Source organism: Chroicocephalus ridibundus, chromosome Z (assembly GCF_963924245.1).
Source record: "Chroicocephalus ridibundus chromosome Z, bChrRid1.1, whole genome shotgun sequence".
Lineage (NCBI taxonomy): Eukaryota > Metazoa > Chordata > Aves > Charadriiformes > Laridae > Chroicocephalus > Chroicocephalus ridibundus.
The window spans coordinates 61,050,636-61,077,047 of record NC_086316.1 but is presented as its reverse complement, the minus strand read 5'-3'; the positions used below and the strand labels follow the sequence as shown (position 1 = coordinate 61,077,047).

The following is a 26,412-nucleotide window of genomic DNA, read 5'->3' as shown; positions in this document are numbered from 1 at the left end:
GGCACATCCTTGAATTAGAAGTTTTTAGTTCTGCTTTTGTCATCTTGTCATACTTTTGACTTCTACTCAGTTGTGACCCATTTTACAGCTGGATCCTTTTTTGTAATACCGCTACCCGCTCTTCACTCTGTCTTTATAGACTTGATTTCTCTTTCTTGCTGCTTGCCCTCGTTCAATGTTGTCTTTTTTGATTTCATGCTATTTTATGTTGTACTTTCAAGAAATAACTGAGTAGTGCTCGGTGTTGCCGCCATTTCCAGATTCCTTGATGCTGCGATTTTTTTAAAATATAAAAACAAAACTCCATTCATCACCTCCTTCTGACTGAGAAGGGGAGAATGGGACAGTTTTGAAGTAGAGCTCATTCTGGTCCCTTCACCATCCCCTCCAGCCCCCCCCCCCCTTTTTTTTTTTTCACTTTACCAGAAACATTCCAGATCTGTCTGTCTGTAGTTTTCTGGACATCTGAGCAAATGCATACATTCTTGAGATACAGGAAAATATTATCTCCTTCCTGAGTACCATTTCTGGGTGAGAAAGCAGCAGAGCTGTTCCAAAATGCATCAGTATTCTATTACTACACTTTTCCTTTTCCTTATTTAATCTCATGGATAATTAATTCATAGTCCTGGATACGTACAAGGGCTTTAGTTTCACTGTGTTTATGATATGTAATTGCTATAGGCAGGTCCAATTACTGACTTACTTCAGTTGGATGCTTCTTGAATTCCTCTACTTAAGGTCATGTCTGCCTTACAGTGAAAGGTTGTAAGGGTTACCTTTGATGTAATCAGTTTTAGCTTACTGTATGTTTTTCATTGTCCTTTCAGATATGTCTGTTTCTTTGAAATGCAGTCTTGAAAAGCCCCTAATTGTACCTTTTGGTAGCTGCTTGGTGGACTTAGTGTTAACCACAGTCTGAGCTCACAGTATTGCAACACAGCACAAGAATTTTTTGACCTAGGTAGTCTTCTAGTGTTACAGCATGTATGGGTAATGTGAATATAATGTAAGCATCGGTTTTTATTGTGAAAAGGAAAAACAAGCTTTATCACTGGTTTTTGAGAGGGCTGACGCTCAGCCTTGTTGTGTTCAAAACATTGAAGCCAGGATGTGACAGACACGCAGTGATACATTCACCCTCAACTAAGTTTCTCCATTACCTGTTTTCTTTAAGAAGCTGTTTCCCAGTGATTTCATGATACGTGTTTATTCTTCTGAACTTTTAAAAGGTCACTCATCATTTCGAGGGCTCTCTCAGATGATTAGTAATTAGAGTCTCACTTCCTGAATAGCAGCCAATCTAAGTGAAAACATAGTAACTGAGTCAGTTTGTTGTTTTGTTTCTAAGATTACAGTTGTAATGCTCAAAAGAAGCTTGTATTCCTGTGATCAAATAGCAAGGCAAGCCTTATGGAAACGATGAGTTCATAGGCTGTTGGTGATGAAGTTAGAATTTTTAAATGATACTGAGCATTTCTAAGTATATCCTATGAAATCTTTCTGCTCAGAATATCTGAGCAGATAATAAATCTGTGCCAACATATTTACTGTTTCAAAGGTTTTGCTGTAGTTGAGAAGTTTGATATCTACAGCCTTGACATTGTGTATTAGTTTCTTCTGTGAACTAAATTCAAACAATGTCACTAACCAAAGGGATTTGTGTCTTAATATTCTGGGGAGTACATGAGAGCATTTTACCAGCTGAAAGGTCAGTGTTGTAGTCTGTATTTGTTTTGTGCTTTAAGCCACAATTTTATTTTAACTAGGAGCTAAATAATTTTATACATGACAACTTACTGCAGCATATATCTAGCAAATCTTTTCAAAGTAAAATAAAACAAAACACGCACACCCATCACTCCTACCCAGTGAGCATTGCCTGGATTTTGTTGTTGGAGTCAAATGGGCTTCGGTTTCTTGCTTTCATGACTCGGGGTAAAAAAGTGGTGGGGCATGTTCTCTGTTTTCTCAGTCTGTTTTTTACGGTGCATCTGTTTGCCAGCATGCATAACAGTTTATCAGTACTGGAATAACACCTACCTCCCTGAGACAGTGTGGGGGAGCATGACTTTGAATTAATTTAGATGCACATGTAGTAGCATTGTCAGACTTAAAAATCTGCTCTATGCCAATGCTTAATTTTATCAAGTTAAATATAAATCTTTTTGTAAAAGATGTTATTTATATGCTACCATAGGTAAATCAACTGAGTTTATAGTATAGTTTTAAAATCAGCATAGGTGCTTTTAAGAAAGGTGCAATAATGGAAGTGTTGCAGTATTCCCTATTTTCCACTATGGATGCAAATATAGCTTATGTCTACCAAGTCAGGGAGAGAAAAAAGCCAAATAGAGGTTTTACTGTGTTAATTGTTTCCATGCCTCATTTGTCTTACAAAGGCATTGCTTGTTCTTGAGTGATTAACTACCACATAAGTACAGCAGCAACAAACCTAAACGAATGCTTTTTTCTCTGCTGTCTCAGAAAGCAGAAGAGAAAATGGACAAGTCATCCTTGTTTTTCTCAATATGGTGCTGCTAAACAGTTATTTTTGAACGGTTTCAAAACCAAGCTTAGGATAATTCCTGCCTTCTAAGCAGTATTCATATTTGCTCATGATCATAAGGGCATGACTCTGCAGTGTAATGTAAAATTTCTGTGAATCCTAGCAGCTGTATTGAACTCTTGGATGCTTTGCTCCCTCAGTTATAAGAGTTTCAATGGTAGGCTAACCTTAGGAAACTCCGTTGTTTGGGGTCTGATAAAGAGATGTACCCAATTTTAGCCTAACTCAAATTGTCTTCAGCAGCACTCTTCTGTGCATGTCTTCTTAGTATTTGCAGGAGGCAAAATATAGTTTAAATTGCACGGAGGGATAACTGCCTGCTTGTCCCAAGACCCTTCTTGATCTTTTCCTCCCAAAGAAATAATAGTCTAAGCTTTGGATTTTGCCTGTCGTTCTAAAGGAACACATTGTGGAGAGGTTAGACTTATTTCCATAATCTCATGTTCTTCATAGGTTTAAGGGAATTGCTTACAAGAGTTCATAGGTGTCCTGTTTCTTGGTCTTAGTTGAGAGTGAGTTGATTTTCTTTTTCCCCCAGCACTACATTTTTCAATGTTGAAAGGTTACTGCTATGTTTGATAAATTCCAATCTTCTATATTAAACTTCTTTTTATAAATTCCCCAAGAGGTTTCAAAGGTTAAGCCATCACTGACCATTCTTTTGCACACATATCAATTATCTGCCATTCTTCTACAGCATCTTATAAAATCAGTATCACATTTCCTGGGTCATCACTTAACATCTATATTATAAGGCTTCTGGTTATGTAATTTTTTTGTGCTGGTGAGTGTTATAAAGCATCTGCAGCTCAGAGATACCTGGAGTGAGGACGCCTTCCTGTGTCAAACCTGCCCCAGGTCAAGCAGAACTTATGTTTCTCCAGCATTGTCAAGAAGTGGTCTTGCTGCTGGGCTGCCCCCCTGGGTTTCCTTGGAGAATGGCACAGGCTTTCTGAGTTGCCCTTCAGCAGCCAGTCTCTTGGAGCATGAACGAGTGCATCGGTCTCCACACAGGTGCAACTGCATGTCCATCATTTCTATTGTTCCTCTTCATATTTTAGCACACTCTCACTGTCTTTGAGTATAGTAGTAGTGTATTGACCTTCTCTGAGGCATGCAGTTTTCCTGCACAGGTTATTGTAACAGCCTGTGTTTGCGTTCCCATAGCGTGCTTTGCTCTACCATGCTCTTCCTCTCACCAGCTGATTCCTAGTCTTTATTTTCTTTTTAACCATATTTGCATAAAGATATGGATGTTTTACTGTTACTTTCCTTCCTCACCAGCTCACAACTGCTGCAAATTTATTTTTAGTATTTCACCTTATCTCTTCCTTGCATTTGCTTGTGGTTTAAGAGCTTTCTGCTTATTGTTTCTTTTTATAGCTTCCTGTAAAAAAAAAAAATCTTAAACATAAATATGGGTTTGAAAACAAGGGAGAGGATTGTTTTACTAGATATAACTATGACCAGCATCTTAGTTTTACATTTCAGACACACACGGCTAATTTAACCAAACCTGTCATGTTTGTTTGGGTTTTTTTCTACAAACCAACCAACTTGCCAAGTACCTTTTTATACAGTCTTATTGTAATGGCCCATAAAGAGACCAAAACCTAGTACACAAAGATTTTTCCACATTTAGGGAAAGGAGCTATGTGCATTCTTGTTCTTCTTGCAGCATACTTCATTGCAATTTCAACTGTTTTTAAGCCCTCATGCATACAAGCCAGTGTCTGTGGAATGACAAAGAGAATCAGGGCTGTGCATATGCTGCAAGCAGTATTTGGCTCCAGCATATGAAAATTGAGTGCAATGTTGCTGCATAGCTACGTTGCTGTACAGTTCCTGCTGTTTCTTATTTCAACCTGCAGTTGGGAGACAAGATGCTGAGCGTGGCCTAGGTAAACAGACTCTTCTCAAACTCTTCAAAATGCTTTAGAGTTTTTCTGATAATTTTATGTTAGCCCCCCCTGAAGTGAATACTGATGTTCTTCTTTTGTAACACTGTATTTTGAAAAAAACATTCAAGAGTTCAATACAGCTGGTAGGATTCATAGAAGTCTTACATCACACTGCAGAGTCATGCCCTTATCATTATGATGAGCAAGTACAAATACTGCTTCGAAGGCAGGAATTACCCTAAGCTTGGTTTTGAAACCATTCAAAAACCATTGTTTAGGAGGACCATACTGAGAAAAACAAGGATGACTTTTTCATCTAATATCTTCTGCCTTCTGTGTTCCCTTCCCTAAATAGGGTAGCAGATATTGATTGTAGTGAAAAAGGAACACCGTTGTTCTTTCCTTTCTTTGGAAAACCATGTAGAGTAAACATATGTGAGCGTTCTTGTAGTCAGTGACACATGCCTTCAACACAGAGGAGCGCAATTGCCGTTCATCTCCTGCAGCAATCTTTGTAGGTCTCTTCCAGTCCAGAAAAGATAAGCCTGTGAATATTGGTAAAAGATAAGCGATGTTTTCTAGTGCTCTATTGAGACCTGCTCAGCCGGCATCTTAAAATACTGCTGCAAAAAGACTCAATACCAAAGCAGGCATCACCAGCAGTGCAGATACCACCAGCAGTGAAGCCAGCAGCAACAGCTCCGCTACCAAAGCTACGTGGTTTTTCCAAATGCGAAGGTGAGCAATCAAGATGGATCTCAGATCTACAAGGGCAGAACCAATAAGGACACAGGGCATGAATTGCAGCTGGGAGAGGACAGCCTGCTGCCGAGAGGCTGCCACAGCACTGGCAACAGCTCTGACCTAGCTGCGCACGTGTACCAGCCGTCCTCGGGGCATTTTCCCAGGAGCATCTGCTTTAAAAGTCTCTCATCTCTGTCTTCCAACAAAGCCTTCTTTCTAGGAGAGCTACAAAAGAATTTGGTTTTGCAACAGCGATGATGTCATCTCAAGTCCCTTGGTATTTTCACAGCTTCAGTTCAGATGAGATCATTATCCAAATGATGAGTCAGTCCAGTTAAATCTTTTGGCATGTTCTGGCTGTGCTGCAAATGGACCAGGGTCCAACAAAAATCTTTGAGAGCCTTCTACTCTGTTACTCCTGTGCCATCTTGACAGCTGAGAGAATACACAGACAAAACTGATTCCAGGAGCAAGGACTCAAATGGTCAGTTCAACCTGTTTGTGTTTTGTTTTTTAACTTCGAAAGCTCTGTTTTACCCTAGTGCTGAAAGTGTAGTGTACACCAGCCAGTGTATTTTTGGAATTTATGCTATGCAAAATGCAGAACTCATCTATCAACTTTAATTGTAGACATTGAATTAAAGTTTAAAAAAACAATACCCCTAAAGAAATAACCCCTTACTTTTTTAAAGATGGCATTCACTGAACACTGATTAATTCATTTGATGTCCAGTTTCATGTAGAATTGTACGCCCTGTCATATAGATAAGAAAGGGGAGCCTCCTGTGCCATTTTGGTGCAATAGCTGCCAAATTGATGATGTTCTGCATGTGTTGCAGACACTACTCATCCAGCAGTGCTTGGAGACTGGCAGGGTATTGGATGTGCATGCTAGCTGCTTTGTTGCTTTGTTGCTTTTTTTGATTTATTCAGTTGATTGTTGAATTTGTAACCGATTTTTTTGTCTTAATGCTTTGAGATTATTATAATTTTTGAAGTTCAGCTTTTTATATAGATACTTTTACTGATTAACTCTAAATAAAATGAGAACTCTAATGTCCCATAATCTTTTCTCTGCTATAATGAAAAATAGAGAAGTCTCCTGGTTCAACTTTTATGCAGGAAGAATGGAAAGTTATTTTTGTAAGGAGAGAACATTTCCAAGCTTTTTGCACTACGTATAGACAAAATAAAACGTTAACTGTGTCTAATAGCAAGATTTTATGCACTATCAGATATCTGACGCTTAGTAGCAATCATTGGAAAGCATTTCAGTACGTTAAGCAATGCTTTATTAAAAAAAAAAAACAACCAAAAACCCTGCTGTCAAAGGAAACTAGCTGCAAAAATTATGGCTTTGGCTTTTTGCTCTCTACCTGCATGTTTTTGTTCTCTCCATTTTTAGGTAGTCTATTTGGATTTTTTCTTTCTTTTCTCTCCCTTGACGTTTTGGACCAATCTCATAACTTTTATTACTCAGCAGTGAGAGAACATAGGGTTAAGCGTCTTGAAAAAGAAAAAAAAAAACAATGAGAAAATACTGGTTTCCTCAGCATATTCCATGTTAAGTTCATATGGTTTTAATTATTTGATTGCTTTATCTGAACTATTAATTCTACAGTTTTAACCACATAGACAAAGACTGGCCGAAAAGCATGCTCTGCCTACCTTATCTGAGACAGAGATAAACGTGCAGCTACATGAACTAGGAAGTTGGTTGCAGAGCATAACTGAGATACATATTTGAGAAAAATACTGTGAATAGGAATATATGCAAATGGTGACACGGTGCACAGCTTAAGCTGTGACACTGAAAGACCTTTGTGGATTCATGAGGTAAGGTTCTGAGAAATGTTTAAGTAAATGCCTAGTCTGCGTGACCATATTTTCTCTCAGTTTTTTAAATGCTGTTAAAGATTTATTCAGATCTGCTTTGTCCCTGATGAAATGAGTTAGTTTTCTAGGAGGGCGTTTATAAGTACATGGAAGATAAAATTTATAATTTGCAACCATGTATTTTAAAGAACCAACTAATGCTAATAATTGCCATTATCAATTTACAAAATGCAGTGCACTGTTTAGAATTGTTTTGAAACAGCAAGTTGCATGATGGACAGGTAATGAAACTCTTCCTTGGACTCTGTATGTACACTGTACTTTTAATTTTGCACTGAAGTTCTAATTTATATAAAGCTTGAAATGCAACAAGGAGATCTAATAGGTAATCTCATATTTAAAGATCATTTTCAGAATTCAATTAGACGTGTGAAACTTACAGAGCAGGCAGATGTTTTGAAGGCTGGTAGTATGCAGGGACATTTTCTTACTAATAGATGTCTATCTAGGCATTGGGAGATCTTCGGATATGCAGGTTTGATTTTGATTTATTTGCATTTTTCAAGGGGAAGACATAATCAAGAACTTTCTACCTTTTGGCAACAGTACACTCAGATGCTACGTCTACACTAGTTTGTAGACTGCTTTCAAAAGGATGAATGTCAGTTTTCTTTAAAAAGAAAACTCAGCAACCCAATACATAAAAAGGCTGTCTGTCCTGAAGTAAGTCCACTCTGTATAACCTTGTGGGACCTGTTGAATATCTGCTATTGTCCTATAGCTTCGTTCTCTTCAATAAGGTATGCGTGTGGGCAGAATCAATCCCTTGTAGGTGTTACGACTGAAGTTACGTTCTTCTCTGAACTACAAGTAGAAAAGGCTAGTTGTAGCGGTAAGTTTGTTTCTTTGCAGGTGAATTTGTATTTCCCCATAGGATGGACAAGCTGTTGTGGCCTGTTGCTATGGGAATTACCTGTTTCAACTGTGAATACTTTAGGAAAAAATTACAGTTTAATAATGAAACTGTTTTTCCACGACCAGGAAGATCAAAGTTACTGTTGGAGATATGATAATTTCATTTGGTATCATTTGTCCAAGGTCATACTTGGTAAAGAGTACCTTTGCAGGCAGTGTGTCAGGGCTGGAGACTCAAAGTGACAGAGGAATAGCTGAAGTTTGTGTTTGAAAGATGACAAGAAAAGTTGTTGGCACCAGTGTATGAAACTGAGGAGTGCATAAAACCGCTAAAGTTTTAAGGTTTTTAATGGCAGAATTCAGGTTCAGTTCCCAGTGTTGCTACAGATCTTGTTAAATGACTGAGGAACATTTCGTCTGGAAAACTGGGATGTTTAACAGTGCAGTACCTTACCTACAGGCATATCCATACACAGGTCCACTATTAGTTTGCTCCATTAAGTGCTACTCTGACACAAACCGCAGGACATTGGTGGCAGGGAGATGATAGACTGTTTTCAGAGAAAGTAAAGCTAAGAGAGGTGTAGATGGTTTTTTCCTCTAGCCCTTTTCAACTTTAAAAAATTTTTATTAGTTATTAATTTTCACAGTCGTATACATTTTAATGATAGAAAAGGGCTGTCATTGATACCTAATCTGGCAAGTCAAAATGCATAAAACAAGGCAGAATTTTGTACATGGCTCATCTTGTAGAAGTATGTCCAATCTCAGCTTTAGAATTGAATCTAGTGGCTAAAATAAATCATTTGTTTCTTTTTGTTTCTTGCTCTAAAATGGGGTTTCCAGAATTTGAATTATTAGTCTAGATTTCTCCGAGCTCTTTGCAATGAGCTTCCATTTTAAAGTGTAGTAATCTCAACTGAACACAGCATTCCTATAATTATTAATTAATTAAATATGCAGTATCAGAAACATCTCATTTCAGTTCTTTCTCTTGGCCGTGGTTAAATGGTTAACCATTAATAACGGTTAAAGCTCACACTCAGTAGATGTTTGCAGAGATATTGCGTGTCTGTGTTTCTCCAAGTACATCGCCTTTTCAAATTTACTGTTGTATATGGGCCCAGATATTTCAGACGTCTACACGCCTTTCCAGTATGGAAACATGGCAGCTCTGATCCATCACGATGCTCTTCAGATACCTTGAGTCACTATCAGGTCTTCTCAGCGCCAGTGCACTGAAAATCAGTGTTTGCTCAATAACGGTGTTCCTGTCATGTATGTGAGTTTGTACGCGTGACTGTGCTGAGCCGCTCGGCTGTATTGATTATTTTTGAAGGATGTTTCAGTTTGAATTAAGAGGAAGATAAATGAATACCTGCATTTTGAAACATGATAGTTTCTCATCTGTCACTGGTATCATAGCTGGGTTGTTTCCTTGAGGCCTGGATCCAAAGTGCAGCCTGTTCTGAAAGTGCGTCCTTTCCGTGCTGTGGGAACGTTATGCATCATGAAGGTAGGGAACAGTCGATACCTGTCAGGTGACTTGCTAACTGGTGGCTTTCTGGAGGGACTGACGTAGGAGATTGTTTGCAGGCATATGCAGTGAGTAACAGTGCAAATACCTCTGGGTGCTTCCTGTTCACAAAGGGCAGTTCTTGGGTCTACAGCCTTAGATCTTGTCTCCGCAGCAGGATGACCCACCCCGGGCTGTTCAGACAGGCTGGAGATCCATAACCTTTGTGGTCTCTCTGCTCATGCAGCCACAACTGTGAAAGGAGATACGGCAACGGTTTCCTTTCCAGAATTAACTGAAGCAGTGTTTCCTTTCTGGGGGTTTGCAGGGGTCTCTGCTTTGCCTAAAGTCTCGTGTTGGCCTAACTTCAACAGGCACCTCCAATAGGTCCCTTTTTCTTAAGCTTGTGTGTCCTAAACAGCTTTTCTTCCCTTCAGTTTGAGAGACTGTTCCTTCCTAAACAGTCCTTGCATCTTTGATGTGCTGTGTTTGTGAGGCTTTTCCTGCCTTAGTATTGTCTTTTTAGTAAGCAATTCTCCAGAGTTTGCTGAGAAGTGGCATAACTGAGTCATTCTTTCCTTTCCTGTCTGTTTTTCTCACCAGCCTCACATTAAACAATAAGCAGTATATTAGTATAATAAATATCTTAATACAATATTCATAAATTATTAAGAGCAGTTCCAAATCTGTCACGATGAACTCATGGGATTGAATTGCTTTTTACAGCAAGCACAGATTCCAAGGTTTTTTGGGCTGATGCTCTTGCTCATGCACACACTATTAACTATTTAAACAGCCAAAGCTTAGCTTCCTTTTAAGGTAAAAATCCTTAGTATAAAAATAGCAAGGATTTGTTTGCTACCAAATATTAGTAGTACTTCCCTTCTGACTTCCCATTTTCCTCCTAATGACCCTTTCTCCCCCACCAAAGTCCTTTAGAATCTGTAGTTAGGGGTTGTAAGAAGTAATCGCAACACAATGAATATATGAGTCCGCTTGATAAGTGTGGTATTGTAGGTAACCAAGAAAGGGCACTTCAGATGAGGCTCTTGAAGGTTGAGACTTCAGTGAGCTAGTGAGGAATCGAAGTAGGAAAGGAAACTCACGATTCCACTCCCAGTTGGTAAATTCCTGAGCAGTTAGGCTATCACTAATTGTAGCCAAGATTGCTCCCTCAGTGATGATTTTTGATGTGATGTGTAATTTTCTCTTGAGATAGCAACAATAGAAATACTACACATTAGCTTTTCTTAGCCTCATAGGTTTTAATAAATTTTGGAATTGCAAAAGATCTTGAGTAAGTTTTCAAAACACAACGTAATGGCTGCAGGTTTAAGGAATTTTCTAAGTCAATAAATACAGAGCAGTGGAACAAATCTGCTTGAGAATTTGCGGTTCAGAGGAGATGCTGGAAATCCAAGTTAGCTTGATCTCCTCTTAGTGGGGGGGCAATAAGCAAAGTTTTGTCTGGATGAGGGAAGAGGGAAATGAATCCTGTGTTTAAACCTCCCCTGCAGTCGGTCTGAAAATTTGGAAACTCTCATTCTTCTAGTGATTTTTCAGTGATGTATTGGCCCCATTAAAGTCAGTGGGAGTTTTGCCATGGCTTTTAATGAGGTCAGAAAGAGAATAGTACATTTCAACTGCTTTTTTTTTAAGTTGGAAATAAGTTTTATATTCATTTCTTTTACAGTGATGTATTCTAGAAACAAATATAGATGTCATTTTCCATAGCATGATAGGAAGAAGCCCCCTTGCAAGATGGGATGTAATAACCATCTCACACTGCATCAAGAGAACAGTCACTGTCAGTGGGTTTCTTGTCGTTTATTTATATTTTTTTTTACCTGTTGCAGTACATAGAATTTGGGCACATGAGCAATAGTTTTATTTAAAGATTTTCAATGTTCAAGCTCTGTCTTTGGTAGAAAAAGGCTGAAATCAACAGGGCATAATTCAAATGAAAGGCAAGGAAATACGAGATTTGATTAGGATACTTCAGTGAGTTTTAACTATTTTGCAAAATATTTTGGTTGTATTTCACATCTTATATTGTGCCAACAGGAACAAGACATGATGCATTCTAAGTCTACGTTCCTTCTATTACCAGCGAAATGCATCTGTCTGTGAATAGAGTATGGCATGTTTTCAACAGCCTGTCACAATAATGCACTCATTAATATGCCTGGGCAGGTTTATAACAGTTAAATATTTATGAGATATGCAAATGTTTGCTCTCCTCCTTTAATTCACAAGTGACGACTAATCAAAGCTTTGCTTTCTGTTCTTTGAGTAAAAAGCTCTGCTCTGGAATGTTGTTTTAGGAGGCAATAATTTGATGAAAATATGAAGGTGGATGGAGGGGGAGGGAATCCTTTGCTTATTCTCAGCTGTTTGTCTGAAGCTGTGCAACCACTTCAGCTTTAAAGCACCTTCTCCTGTTTTGTTATCTGATCCTGAATATCTTTGATGACTTTGAAATGTGTTGCATTTAAAAACAAAACAAAGACACTGAAGCATCCAAGTGTCCTTCTCTCTTCTTGGTCCAGGTGCTTCCTGTGGTAAGTACACACTGCTCACTAGAAGCCAGTGCCAGCAGAGCTCCTTGTGGTCTGCAGAGAAAGCTTGCTCCAAACCTTTCGGGACAACTTGTCTTTCCTTAAGTACTAATCCTGTCCCTGTTCTCTTGTGATGGGGGAATGTGATGAACGTACCTTTTCTTACATTTGTAAGTCACCTCTAAGTGTGTGGGGATAGAAATGAGAGGTGCACCTTTGGCAAAGTGGGTTGATGTTCATGATGGTATCTCCTGAGAAATGCTGCATGGTGCCTGGTCCACTACTTTGAAGACTGAGTGGAAGTCAGCAGGAGCCTGCCCTCTCTTACTGACCAGCAGTTCCTGGAAGAATGCACCTCCTGTGAGGGGGTCAAGTGGGAAGAGAAGTTCGTTCACTCACATTTATCACTCACCCAGAAAATTAATAATCTCTAATGCTCATCCCACATTGTCTTAAGTGTTGTCCCTACTGCCTCCATCATTTGGTGGCTGTATCACTCTGCCAGGCAGGGTTAGCTCAAGAGTTGACTAGCTTGCTTGTCCAGCAACACCTAAGGATGGAAGCTGCATAAAGTGGGAGCTCATGTCAACCTGGGGGGGGGTCAGCTTGAGGTAACTGAGTCTTACTGTGTGAGCCTCTTTCTGTTTGTTTTAAATAATAAGTCTGCAAACATCAACATAAATAGCCACTTCCACTCCTCTCATAGTTCAAAGCATTTTCACAGTGTTTATAACTGCTAACGAACAATGTTTCAGAGAAAGCAGAACCCTGGCTTCCCAGATTTGCACGTTTTGGGTTGTAAGATGCTCAAGCTTGTGTATTGTAAACAAGGTTTAGAAACTCCTCCACGTAGTTGTGCTTTGGACTGTAGCAAGCTTTAGAAGAAAATGTCTAATTGTGCCTGGATTTATTTTATAAATTGGGACTGTTTCAGCAGTCTGTGTGGCCTTCCATTCAGCCGTTTGTTTAAGCCAAGCCAAAAGCCACTTATCTAAAGATGATTTATTCTCACTCTTGAGCTGATGGAACCAGGCTGGGAAGGGTGAAAGCTGAATAGTAGGGTTTAGTCTTAAGCCCCTGTCTTTGGTCAAACTATAAGGGGAGCATGAAGGACTGGCCATAGCATTGTTCTGGAAGGTACTTGTGGGTCTCTTGTGCATTGATTGTAGGATACCTTTTTAAAATAAACAGCCATGGTATGTGATTGACTCAGATTTGAACTTTGCAGCTGTTCCTTCCTATCTGCCTGGTATGCCAGAGCAAAACCCTGCAGCTCAACATCTCTAAAATCAAAACCTTAATTCAAATATTATAATTTGGATCAGCTTCTAACTTTCTGGGTTTGGCAGTGTAAGTGCAATGGAGGCAAGTGTGTTTCTTTATCTAGTTCAGAAAAATAGATGTTATTTATTTACTTAGCATATAGCAATGTTGTGTGGTAAAAGGCAATGGCTGAACAGTCTGTGAAAGTATTAACTTGAGGCAGAGTATCTGGCTGTCAAATTGCATCTAAAGAGGAAGAAAGTTTCAATGATACTTTAAGATGGTTTGTTTTGTTAGATTAAAACAACCAGAAGATTTTTGCATTCAAAAACTCAGTTTTGTTCTCGCTGGATGCTGTGAGGAACCGATGTTCTCACTGACATCTTTTAACTGCGTTAGACTTAATGCAGAGCCTGACCATGAGCATTGTTCCAGGAGCAGTGTAAATGAGCCTGAAGGTGTAGGTTTGATGCGTCCAAGAGCTTTGCTGTCCATCCGAGGAACAGTGGCCTCTGTGGTGGGGTGGGATGGCGCTGCCAAGACCCTCACGCTGGGGAGCTGCCGTGGTGTACGGCTCATGCTGGTGCTTGCTGTGCAGGGCTGTTTCCCTCCTGGGGCACCTGCTTCCCCAGCGCAGGCAGCCGCCTTCCACACCTGTACAACTGGATGCAATAGTAAAAGTAGGGGGAGGCCCAAATGACTAAGGGATGAGCCTACTTTTTGTAGTCTGCTTCCTCAGCAAGAATTATTTTGAATGAGTTAATATCAAAGGGGTTAAAGAACCGCTGTATATTTTGAATTTGGGCTGTCAAAGCAAATGTTTTGACAGTCAGTCAGACGTGGATATTGAGTGGTGTGCTGTGAAGAACATAACAGTTCTGTAATGGAAAAAACTCATCGAGGGATGGGAAACTGCGAGGAGGAATAAACAGCCAGTTTTCAGACTCGCAAGGGCCTAGCTTGAGTTTCTGTTTAAGCAAAAATGGAAGAAGAGGGGTGCGCAGAGTCCTGGAGGGAAACTCAATGAAGTGCAATTATTTAGCCCAGCCTGTAGCTGGAAAGGTTTTGCTGTATGGCACAAACAATCCTGTTGGAGCTGCGTGAGAATTAATTAGGTTCATTTGGAAACTCAAGGTTGGGTCTGTTGGAAGGAAAAGGTTAACTACACAAGTGTGACTAAACTGGACTGAACTGTAACTTTTCTCCAGTATTCTGCAATCGTTCCTTTCAAAGTCCCGCAAAGAAGAAATGCCCGTGTCCCTCCTCTGGACTATGTGCCATCCTACTTAATATGTTTCTGTCCACCTGCACACGAACAGGAGTTGTGAGTAGCACTACCATTCAAGGGCATCATTAGAGCAGGAATAACTTTATGCAGAAGTTCTGCCATGAATAAGGGTATGTTGCTCTGGAGATACGTTTTGTACCAGAATAAAATACTCTTTACCTGGGAAAAGAAGAATTGTAAATGTCTCACTGGAAAGCAAAGTATATTCTGTTGAACTGTTGTTATTGATGACATTTACCAACTTTTAGGTGTTGTGAAGTTTCCCTATGTTGCGAAACAGGGAAATGTATGTTTCAGCGAAGTCCTGAGATTTGACGCCACCTCCATATCACCTTCAGACAGGCTATTTTCTTTATGCAGTGACTTCTGGACAGACTGTGTTTTAAAATGTTACTGCAATTTATTCTTGCATTGTATTTCAAATGGAAAAGAATCCCGTGGTTTGGTCTTTTCCTCTGATTCTAATACAGCATCCCATGTTTGTTATCAGTGCCATGTTTTTATGTCTGTTAGTGGAATTTCAACCTACTTAAGTAAATATGAACTTTGTTCTCATCTGTGTTCAATAAACAGAATTATAGAGTCATAGAATGGTTTGGGTTGGAAGGGACCTTAAAGATCATCTAGTTCCAACCCCTCTGCCATGGGCAGGGACACCTCCCACTGGACCAGGCTGCTCAAATTTTTGTTTGATTTTATGTTCAGCAAGTACAGGGTAAGCAGTAACAGCTATGATGAGTGTTCAACTCTTACTTTGCACCTCAATTGAAATCCTGGAGTTAGAAAGATTAGGAGTTCACATGGGTGCAGTGCCTGCACAGAAATACTGGTTCTAGTGCTTTTTTGAACTTCTTGTAAGAAATAAAGACATTTTCTATTAAATTCTCTTTAATTGTGCAGATGACATCAGAAGACTGTAGGTTTATAGTGGACATTTCCCACATTCCAGTTGTTATTTAAAGTGGAAATACTGAGAGAATGAACTTTTTTTTGGCAGGCTGACACTTCAGCTCTCAGTTATTACAAAGGGTGTATTCGAGTCATGAGTCTGTCAGGTTGCTTGAAAACTTCATGCTTTCTCCCAAAAAATGGAAAATGAGCTGAACTGTTATCTCAATATGGCTAAAAGCACATCTGAGTATCTTTTGCCTTTCTTTAAGGCAGTGTCATAACGTCAAACTAAGGTAGACAAAGTTCAATTTTTGTCACAGCAGTTTAAGTCTGTGTATCTGCTAGTACCGGAGGAGCCTGCGGATCTAGACAAGGAAAAGAAATGTGGATAAAATCTTGCGTATGATTCACTACAACTACTGTAGAAAGGAGCAGAAATTGCTGGATGAAATTCTGAATTGTTGAAGTTGTGGGTATGTGTTTTGTTTTGCGTTCAGCAGGACTAGGATTCAACCACTGGGCTCGAAACTCCTAAGAAGTTAAATACCAACCCCATGACAAAGCTAAAAAAAAATGGGGATGTCTGTTTTTCTGGTGACCCCTCTGTGTTTGGCAGCAGCGCAGCAGTGAGGTCCAGATCTGGTTCTCAACTCTCTTGCCTCCAGTTCAATGTCAGTATTTTGTTTTTTGTGAGGAAAACTTGGAAGTGCTACATTCTCATCACGGAAGGGGTAACGTGAGGGCATTTCCTGCTCCCTCCTTTTGCTTTCAGGCGACACAGTTTCAATTCAAGCGCAGAGGTGTGTGCGATGACCCGTTCATTATTTTGAGGCCAGTATTTGGATATGATTGGCAGTCTAGTGATCTCTGATTGCCTCTTGTACAAAGATAAGTGTAACTCTGGGAATGTCATCAGCTACTGTCGAAAGCCCTGGGGAGCATTTTGCTGCAGTCTCAGCGCGCACAGGACGGTGGGAGGGAGGATTTGAGAGGAGTCAAGAAGCTTGAGGCTGACTGGCAGCCCCTCTCACCGGGGCTCTTGGCCGCATGGCAGCCACTGGGGTGGTTTTTTTTCGCAGATTCCTGTTTCCAGTGGCATAAGTCACCGGAGGCTGACAGTGTTGGCATCAGTTCATGGTGAGGTGTGTGACTTACCTGCAGGCAGATTGCTTTTCTGAAACGCTGGTGCAAAGCTGGGTAGAGAACCCAGGGAAGCACCACTCCTGCAAAACCCGGGCTTCAAAATGATGGGCTTGTGTCACCTCCTCCCAGGGTGGGCTCTCCCCAGCTGCAATCCCGTTTGCCTCCTCTCCAGGCCAGGGTTGGCTCGTATGCAGTCAGCAGAAGCCCAGGGCATTGGACCAAGGTTCTTTCATTGCTCCTTGGACCCAGGTGCCCTTGGCACGTGGAGCTGTGCCCAGCTTCCTTACTGAAGGCGCGCCGTGCTGCCTCCCCAAACTGAAGGCAGGAGCCGCACGTCTGTGAAACTGCTTAAACGTGTACGAACATTTTGCTGGGTTACTGCCAGCAACCTTGGTAATTTCGACCAGAGAAGATGGTGGGGGCGTGGTGGTAGGAGTGGGTGGGACTGCTGGGTGTTACTTAGACCTTTGCTTGCAAAGTGCTTGACAAACACCCCGAATGGGATGGGGTAGAGCAGATGCCGTAAGTATAGCCGGGCAGCAGGAGATTAATCATTCCCCTGGGACAAACCCATGAGGTTTCCAGCAGGCTCTGTTTGACGGGCCCTTGTTAGAGCTTTTGCATGTTAATGTGGATCTGAGCGAGATCTTGGCTCGTTGTGGGGGTGGAAATGAAAACTTTTTTCCACTGCTGATGTGTTGTCTCTTTTTTTTCTTGTAGGTGTGTGATGTCAAACAGTGGGCAGTCCTTGCGGCCTCCCCCGCCAGCCTGCAGTGTCATGTGCCAGTATGAATATTAAGAAAGAAAAGCGTACTTCAGAGTTCAGCATCCCAGAAGGAAAAAAGGAGGAACTAAACGGAGAGAACAAATGACTGCACTGCTTGCAAAACTTGGGGCCGTTCACTTTTTCTCCTGAGAAATTTCATCTTGGCCTTTGTGAGAGAGCTGAAAGAGAAGGCAGAGCAGCCGCAGTGATTTTCCTAAGGTCCTTTTTTTTTCTTTCTTAATTTAATTTTTTCCTCCTCACGCCTGGATTTTAAGACTGCCAGCTGCACTGATCACAAGCACTGGACATCAATATGTGTCATGTCATTGTAACGTGTCGGTCGATGCTATGGACTCTCCTGAGTATTGTGGTGGCTTTCGCAGAGCTCATCGCTTTCATGAGCGCAGACTGGCTGATTGGCAAAGCAAAGCCGTCAAGCTCTGAGGATGTGGACAACAGAACAGGGGGGTCGCAGGAGCCTTACCATCCGACGCTGGGCATCTACGGGCGCTGCACCAGAATCTCTCACATGCAGCTTTCTAGACGAGACACGCTTTGTGGTCCTTACGCCGAAAACTTCAATGAGATTGCCAGTGGGTTCTGGCAGGCAACCGCTATTTTCCTAGCTGTGGGAATCATGATTCTCTGTGCCGTGGCGTTTGTGTCTGTCTTTACTATGTGTGTGCAGAGTATTATGAAGAAAAGCATTTTTAATGTCTGCGGGCTGCTACAAGGGATTGCAGGTAGGTGCACTTTGACAGCAACTACAGATTTTGATTTTGGGGCCATTCAGCTGAAGAAATACAGTGATTCTGTCCTGTCTACAGACAGGCTGCATTAGGCAGACCCAAAGCAGTTCTATATGCTGGTGTATATTCAAACACAACTGAAATTTATAGCTAGCTACACAGCATGTAATGGATTGACATTGGCAGCAGAATTTCAGCCTGATGCGTGCCAAAATGAACTGACTAGTGTTGCTTTTGTTTGCTATTCAGTTTTTTCCCTCTGTTTGAATTTCTTTCAGTAACAAAAACTTCTTTCCTTTGTTACCAGCAGAGAGCAAAGTTAATACTCACGTTGAGGTAGTCTATCTGCCTCTTGCTACTTTAGTAATTTTTTCATGGACCAAAGGCAGTTCTCTCAGTGTCTCAGAGGCTTCATGACTGCAATAAGAGCAATTGCCACCCTGGGGATAAGAAGAGCCTGCAGTCACACGCCCAGTTCTCCAGTGTTTCATGCTAAGCAGCCTCCTTCAAGGCTGTGAGCTTGACAAGCGATACCTTACAACAAGCCCTTCCTTTAGCCAGCGTATTGTTCCGCTGCAGTTACACAGCCCAATGAGCTTATCTTTTCACTGTCCAAGCATCAGTTGTGCTTTTCCTGAAAAGATGAATAGGTTTTAGAGATTTGGTGTTTCTGCTTAAACCCATGGATTTTACAGAGATTAAATGATTGTTAGTAAACCAACACTGGACAGCCCTAGCTAGAGAAGTATTTGGCTTTCTGTCTCGCCAGTGAGCGGTGGGGAGAACCTGTCCCATAGGCAGGTTTTCATCTTTTGTGCTCTGTGTGTGTGGTTGTGTGGAGGAGGAGAGTGGCCTTCTGCCCTACCTCTGGCAGCCCTCAGAGACCTGTGGGGAGGGAGGGAATGAGCCAGGGCCACCTCCTCTTTCCCTCTTGGTGGTGCTCTTAAGCAGATGTTTTCAATTCATAAAATGGTTTTGTTACAACAAAAATAAGGGTTTTTAACTTGTTTGCTCGAAACATGAATCCAGCTTCTCCCCTCTTTACCTTCACTGAGGTGGCCAAACACATCTGTGGCGGCTGTGCCTAGACAGGAGGTGTAATGATAGGTGTTCAAACATTTATGAAGCTGGTTTGCTCAGTTGAGACCTAAATTAATCTTACTCCAACCACACACAGGGAAGTAGGCAAAAACTGAATTTGCTGCCTGCTGCAGCCCTCCAGAGCCAGTGGTATGGGCCAGGGTTCAACTGACGCTGGCTCCTGAAGCACTGCTGTGGTGGCTGTCGCCATCCTCCACTTCGCGCATGTTCGGTATAAAAGTATACTACTTGTTTCATATCACCCACAATGTAAGGTTTGTGCTTCTGGGGCAGAATTAGATCCCTGAGTTGGCTCAAGATGCTTCTGTTCACATCATGGCATACAATTAGCAGATGACTTTCCTTTAGATAAAAACTACAGGTTTTACTGTAGTCTCTCCTGGTTTACAGAATCTGCCAGAACCAGTGCGACAAGGAAGCAGCTCTGCAGTGAACATTAAGCCAGGGAAGGTTTTAGCTCCTTGCTTTACCCTGTACTTCAGAAATAATCCACAAAACCTGTTTTTCAGGAGATGGCATTACTTGTTCTCTGTTGGAGGGGTATTTGTATCGGAGGGATTGGTTAGCAGCATAAGAAGATGTTCACGTGTCAGACTTGGGTCTGTTGAAAAGATAACTTTACTTACAACTCCGATACCCTCTCAAAATACCTAGTCTAACATCAAGATCAGCAGGAAGTGGGTTCTTGTGTATTAGCATACTGTTCTGGAGACAATACATTTGTGAGAAAATATGTGCAAAGACAGTTTTATGTTTTATTATCAAACCAGCTATACCTGTAATGGAATTTGTGGCCTCAAGAATTAAACAATACAGTCCACAAAGCATTTCGTACATGTTAGGGGATAGATCAGTCCTTTTTGAGTTGTAGTGAGGATAGAAGCACTTCCTTTCTTATAATTCAGATAAATGACACAGCATGAAACCGGGTAATAGAAAGGTCACGTTACTGAAACCGTTGCTATGAGAAGTACGCCTGCCAGTGTTTGCAGCCAGGCGTCTTGTGGCTAGCAACTTGTTTTCTCAAGATTAGTTTTATTTGGTCCACTGCTACTTTTGTGCCAGTAGCATTACAGCATCTGCTTACTTAGTTGAAATTATTTTTCTTACGACTTATCGCAGCTGTTAATTTCAGCTTTCTCAGTTCCTGAGTTTTGGAAAATTTGCTTAAGGTTGCTTAAGCAAATTGTTCAAGGACAGTTGTCGGCATAGTTAATCCATACAGGGATTATGATAGCTAGACTAATGCCCTGACCAGAGAATAAGATATAACCCTGCCTAGATTGACTTAAGCATAAGATCGTTCTTTCAAATGTGAACAATTATATTTTTAATAAGCGTAGGAGAAGAATTCACAAATTCATTTTGTTTATCAGCCTGTATCAGTCTAATATTTGCAAGTATGTCAAACATCTCATTTTCAAAGATGAGATGCACCCATGGTAGAGTCATCTACAGGAACCCAGGATCTTGCAGATTTAATCTCATTTAAAATCTCTATATCTTTGCAGTGGAGATTTAATATAATTAAAAACATACAACAAGTTTGTTTATTCCTGGAATTCGTCATGAAAAAAAAATAACAGACACTGGATGTATCTTTCAACATTGGTTGTGACCTGGATGATGCCTACGGTGAAATTACAGAGCAGAAAGCAACATCTCGTCTGTTACAGCCCTTAGACAAATGTGCAAACTCTCATTAAGGTCAGCGGGAAAGAGCCATACATGTATCTGGTCCATAGAGGGTTTTTTTTGTGGCAGAAAATTAGAAAGACAAAGCCATAAAGAAGAAAATATGGCTCTTGTTTAAACTCTTGTAATTTCTTTTATAGAGCAAGACCTTTTACCACTTATTTTCAGACTGAAGTGCCTTTCATTCTGGAGCTGTAGAAACAGTAATCAGTGGCCCTGGTTTTGGAGAAGTATGAGGATCGTTTCATCTGGAAAAGCGTCTTTTCTCTGCAATAGAGAGTGCAAAGAATGGAGCCATGTAATTAAATAGATAATTACTACCCAGCAGCAAGAAGACCAGGCAGACTTTCATTTGAATGTCTTTTTGGGAAAAGTACTCTATTTTTGCAGTCTGTGAATCACTTGAAATGCAGAGGCTAGAAGAGACAGCATGTTATTATATGGTAGCTGACAAGAACCGATTTGAAGTACATTTTCACATTAATCATCTAGTTATAGGAAGTAAATATAACTAGATTCCCTATTGACATATCTTGGTGTGCATATAGGATAGCTGCATGTGTGTTTACAAGCCTTATTTGGGCTTGGGTACTTCACTTTGGTGCTAAGTAATATATTCTAAACATAACATGGACAGAGGCTAAAAAGATTCGGTTTCTGTCCCTGACACAGTTTCCTTCATGAAGGTCATCATCAACAACTTTTCTTGGCCTTTTTTTTTTTTTTTCTTGTTTTATTTTGTTTTGTTTTTTTACTTCTGTGGGCACAGCTGGGCATAGCTGGTCCCCAGCCTCATGGCTGGGTGGACATGGCCCCTTCCCCACAGCCTGTGGGGACACAGGTTGCTGGTGAGCCACAACCCGCCAGCGACACCCTGACCCCACGCCAGGAGGCGGAAGCTAAATTAGCAGCATGTATATTATCTCAACCGCAAAAGTCGAGCAGGCCCCTGTGTTTCCTTGTGGGGAGTGACGCCATCATGTTCCTGTGAAGGCTTTGTGGGGAGCGGAGCGGAAAGGGTGCTGGCGTGCCAGGAAGGCGGCTGGGTTTGGGAGTTCGGTGTCAGTTACTCCTGCTCTGCCATGCTGGAGCAGGGCTGCATTGCCAGGCAGTTGACCGAAAAGGGATGTAAAATAGTTTCTCTTCTCTAAAGCCTTTCTTAGTGCTGATGGCTTCATCTGGGGTGCCTCCTGTGCATCACCCCCTTCTCACCACTTTCTGTTCACAGCCCACTGTCTCCTAGCTCAAACAGGGCTTGACTAAACAGGTTTCTGACAAGCGCATGGAAAAAAAAAAAAAAAAAGCATGTAAAAATTGGGTTGCATCAGTCAAGACACCAGCTGCTTCCCAGCCGCACACTGAGGGGTGTCTCGTTTGGTCAGGTGAACGCATGGCTGCGTTTTGCTGTCGTGTGGCTTAGCAGGCCGGGCTTGTTACGCCTGTAGCAGATATACATCCAGTTAGACAAAGCAGAGGTTTGTGGCCTCAGAGGCTGCTGCAGGTGGGCCAGGAGCATTAGCTTCCCCCGGCCACTTTGTCAGAGTCTGTCTGCTTGGGCCCAGGAGTTTGCAGTAGATTTGGGCTTCCCTCCCTCACCCCAGCAGTTTCTCCTGCAGCATTGCTGGGGATGACTCGGCTTCTTTCTTTGCAGGGTCCTACTTTAGTATTCTCCTCTGATCACCCAAGGCTGAGGTTTCCTTAACGTTCACCCTACTTTATTCCTGCCCAGCAGTTCCTCTTGTACCCCTGCTTTGTTCTGGGAGACTGTTTTTTAACTGGGCGTTTGTTCTGTCCAGTCCCAAGCAGTGAAGTCTCTTCCACATTATCTATTTGGGTATCTCACAAGCTCTCCCGTGTTCATTCTTTTGCCCATGATTTCTTATTTTTTCCCTTTTATGTCTTCTTCTGTTCCCTGCTGTGGTATCTGGGGGGTTCCTCCATCAGAAACAACCGCAGTACGTGGGCAATAGCTCAGTTCCAGGAGTGCAGCTTTACCCTCAAATGCAAGGAAACTTCTCCACAATTTTCTAACATGAAGAGGTGAAACCAAGTTTGAAGGCAGTTGCGTCTGTAACAGTCCATCTCTGCTGCTGGAAGAGTTTGTTTTCTCTTGCAATAAAAAAGAGTTCAGTGTATTGTACTTACTGCTCATCATTTCCATTGGGAAAGCTAGGTAATTAGGAAGATGGCCTGAGCAGAGCGTGATGGGAACCATCTGAAGGCAAAGAGGGTCTAGAGCTGCTTGTGGGGGTGTACGCAGTAGGATCCGGCCGTGCAGGGTGGGCTCGGGGTGCATGGGGCCGTGCGGCTGCATGCTCCTGGCTGCTGGAAGGTAGGGAGGCCGTTGGGAGTTGCGGAGGAGGAAGCTGAGGAGGAAGTGGGAGGTTGGCCAGGACTTTGCTCGGAGAGGGGAGAAAACGCAGAAGGAGCAGCAAGCTGATGTGGAGGGGGCATGGCACTGCTATAGAGCTCTCTGATGCTCAGAGCATGACATGAAAGGTCATGATAGTTGCAGAGTAGTTTAGGATATTCGGTTGTAGGCAGGAGCGTGCTGTAAAGAAGCATTATTTTGTCTGAGAAAGGGCCAAGCTGGCAAGCAAGGAAGAGAGCACCTTGCAAGCTCACGTTGCTGCCTGCAGGCGACGGAAGCTGCTGCTCGGCCGGGGAGCCCAGGCGGCAGGAGAGCAGAGCGAAAGTGGTTTTGCCCTCGAAGGCAAGGAAGCTTCTTGTTTGTCTTTCTAAAACGCAGAGCATGCATTTTTCAAAAAGTATATTTCCTCTTGGATTCAGCTCAGAGTTTTTCTTTTCTGATGCCAGAATTCTGAATTCTTGGGGTGGGAAGAAAGAAAAAAAGGGGGGGGGAAGGGGGGAGGGATTTATAATGGAAATCCTGACAGTCTGAACTGCTTTTGCTGTCTGCGGTATAGTGCTTCCTGTAACCTATATGGCCAAATGCCAGCACGACATCTAATACACGCTTGGCTGCTGAAAGTTCAAGTGAAGGGGACTGCTGTGTTGGACTATGCCAGGGAAGGAAAATTGAGTTCAAGTGCTAAATTGCTGTTGAGCCTGAGGGAGAGTATTAGTAACTTCAAAGAAATAAAGTGAAGATTTCAGTGTTTAGTTAGATTTGGTGGTCGGCTCATCTCCTGCGCTACCAGGATGGGCATGTGGGAACCAGACGACACCCAGCAGATTGTAAATAGAACAGAAAAATAAACAAAAAATACAGGGTTTCAGTGATCAAGTTTGGCAGCTGATTTTCTCGGGAAGCATAAATCTCTTCCATCAAACAGTGCTCAGTGTGAGACTCTCACGCTACCCACTGAGAAGTGTTTTACTGTGGCACATGTGTACACCAAGGTCCCTTACCTCTACTGGCATAGGTGGGCTGCCGAGAACTTCTTTACACCCCGTCCCTGGCGATGCGGGCTAAGGGAGCGCTGGCTGCCCCCCGAGAGGCCAGGAGGAAGCGGGAGGCTAGCAGGGCTCCCTTGCCCTCGGATTTTTGCTTCCCAGCCTCAGAGCCAAGACTGGTGCTGCTGTTTATATATAGGATGCAAACACTAGGAGAATATTTAAACTCAGCAAATGCTGTGTTTTCACCCAAACACAAGAAAAAAGATGAAAGTGGCTCTATCAAGACGGGGGGGGCTAATTTATGATTAGTTCCTGTCTTCAGTGTGCCAGGTGTGGTGGTAAGGGAAATCAGTGGGTTTGAGTTTTGCTTCCTTCCCCCACACAGATCACCTGCACTCTGCTGCTGTACAACCCTTGAAGACACCCAAAATTCTCCCCATCCTGCATCCCCCTTCCTCTTTTCTTCTCGCTGAATGGAGTTCCTCTACAGCTCCTTCCCCCTGCAGCCCCCAAGGTCTTGTTTGTGCTGCAGGATCAGTATTGAGGAAGTGTAATGCCATGAAAGAGATGGCCTGCAGCCTTTTTTTCTCTTTGGCTTAAGCCAAGGCAGGTTGCTGCTTTGGCCGCCCCCACAGGGCTGTGGTCAGGAGGTGGTGGTTTTCATTCCCTTGGAGGGCATGGCGCTCACTGGCCAAATGGCAGGGGAAAAGGTTACGGTGAGTGGTGTGAAACATGCTGTGTCTTCTCCTCTGCTTCTTTCATGGATGGAATAATTGGCACGGTCTGATATTCCCTTCCTTGATGCAGGAACCTCCGGAATTTACCATCCACAATTGAGTTTCTCATTTCGCAGCTTCAAGCCTTTTATTGGGCCGTCCTAGATTAAAAACAGTCAATGCTTCATTGGCTTTAAAAGTAGAATGTGAGAGGTGACCAGCCCTTGCAGTGGTGCCTGAGCAGTGGCCCTATGAGTAACTTCCGTTACCTCTGGCTTGCTGAAAACTTGTAAACATTTGGCTTTTCCCCTGTAAGGTGCTTTATCTCGACTTAATTGCAGGGTTAGCATCGGCCGCACAGGAGCTCCCATAGTGTGGTGACATGACTGCATATGGCTGATGGCCAGTGAAGAGGCAGCGGTGTCATTTCAGGGCTTGGGACTGATTTTACTTTGAGTCTCTGCATTTCCTTCCCCCCCAACTAATGGGGACCCTCACCACAAGTATAAAAATTATTAAAAGCTAATGGCAAATTTGCCCTGCGCTCTCCTAAAAACAAGAGTCTGCAGGGTCACATTTCATTACAGAGAAATCCAAGCAGTTAGATCACACCAGTATCAAATAAACCAAGTCCTGAATCCCCCAAATGATGTTATTCTGCCAAAGCAATCCATGTCAAGCTGATAAACTGACTTATTTTTGGCTTTTTCTGTGGGTAGCAAAATAACTTCAGAGTTGTCTCCCACCAGTAGCCCCCTGCACTGTAGTCCTGTCCCTGTTTCCACATCCCAGCATCAGTAGTTTACGTATGTTTGCATAGGTTTGGTTATGAATGAGCATCTTTGATTTGCTTAATAAATGGAAAAAGACACATGAACAAATGGTATAGTTAATTTACTGTTGAAAAGAGTGGGGATCTTATCCTTTTCCTCAGCTTGGGGAAAGCAGTGGTTAGGGAACTGCTTTTTCCTCTGGTAACTGCTTACCCTTGTATCACCCTGAGTTATAAACAATATAAACAATATCACCTGGTTATAAACAGTTAATTCTCCTGCCTCAGCTTAGGGTATCCCAGGTTCACTGGGATCTGTACATGGCTGCGGTCCTCTGCAGTGACCGCAGGTGTGGAGATATGGACCTTACCACAGTGCATTGCCCGCCAGCAATGCTCCCCACCCTCAACAGCTGTGCTTCCAAACTTACCCCTGAGCCCCTCTGCTTGTGCAAACCTGCATTGAGTGTGGTGCCCATGTAGGCTTTTTTTAAGCATTGATCTTCTCAGTGTTACTAATTTTTCTTTTGTTGTGCAGCGTTTCCAAGTGGGCCAGAGGCCATCTGCAGGGCTCTAGGGCTTGCAGAGTGTCTCCCCTTTCTTCCTGGACAAAGACTGTTCTTGCCTCT

General features: G+C 42.2%; 1 protein-coding gene across 6 annotated transcripts in view; it reads left to right on the top strand.

Annotated features, from left to right (window-relative positions):
* Positions 1 to 26,412, top strand: part of LHFPL2 (LHFPL tetraspan subfamily member 2) — a 123,307-nt gene that overhangs the window by 89,848 nt on the left and 7,047 nt on the right. For 4 of the 6 annotated variants that reach the window (XM_063319355.1, XM_063319358.1, XM_063319356.1 and 1 more), the window contains one exon: positions 17,345 to 18,133. In XM_063319355.1, the coding sequence (XP_063175425.1) occupies positions 17,704 to 18,133 (430 nt within the window). In that variant the 5' untranslated portion in view covers positions 17,345 to 17,703. Of the gene's footprint in view, positions 1 to 16,999; positions 17,018 to 17,061; positions 17,147 to 17,344; positions 18,134 to 26,412 lie in introns of those variants that run through there. The other 2 variants (XM_063319361.1, XM_063319360.1) reach the window with 2 other exon arrangements.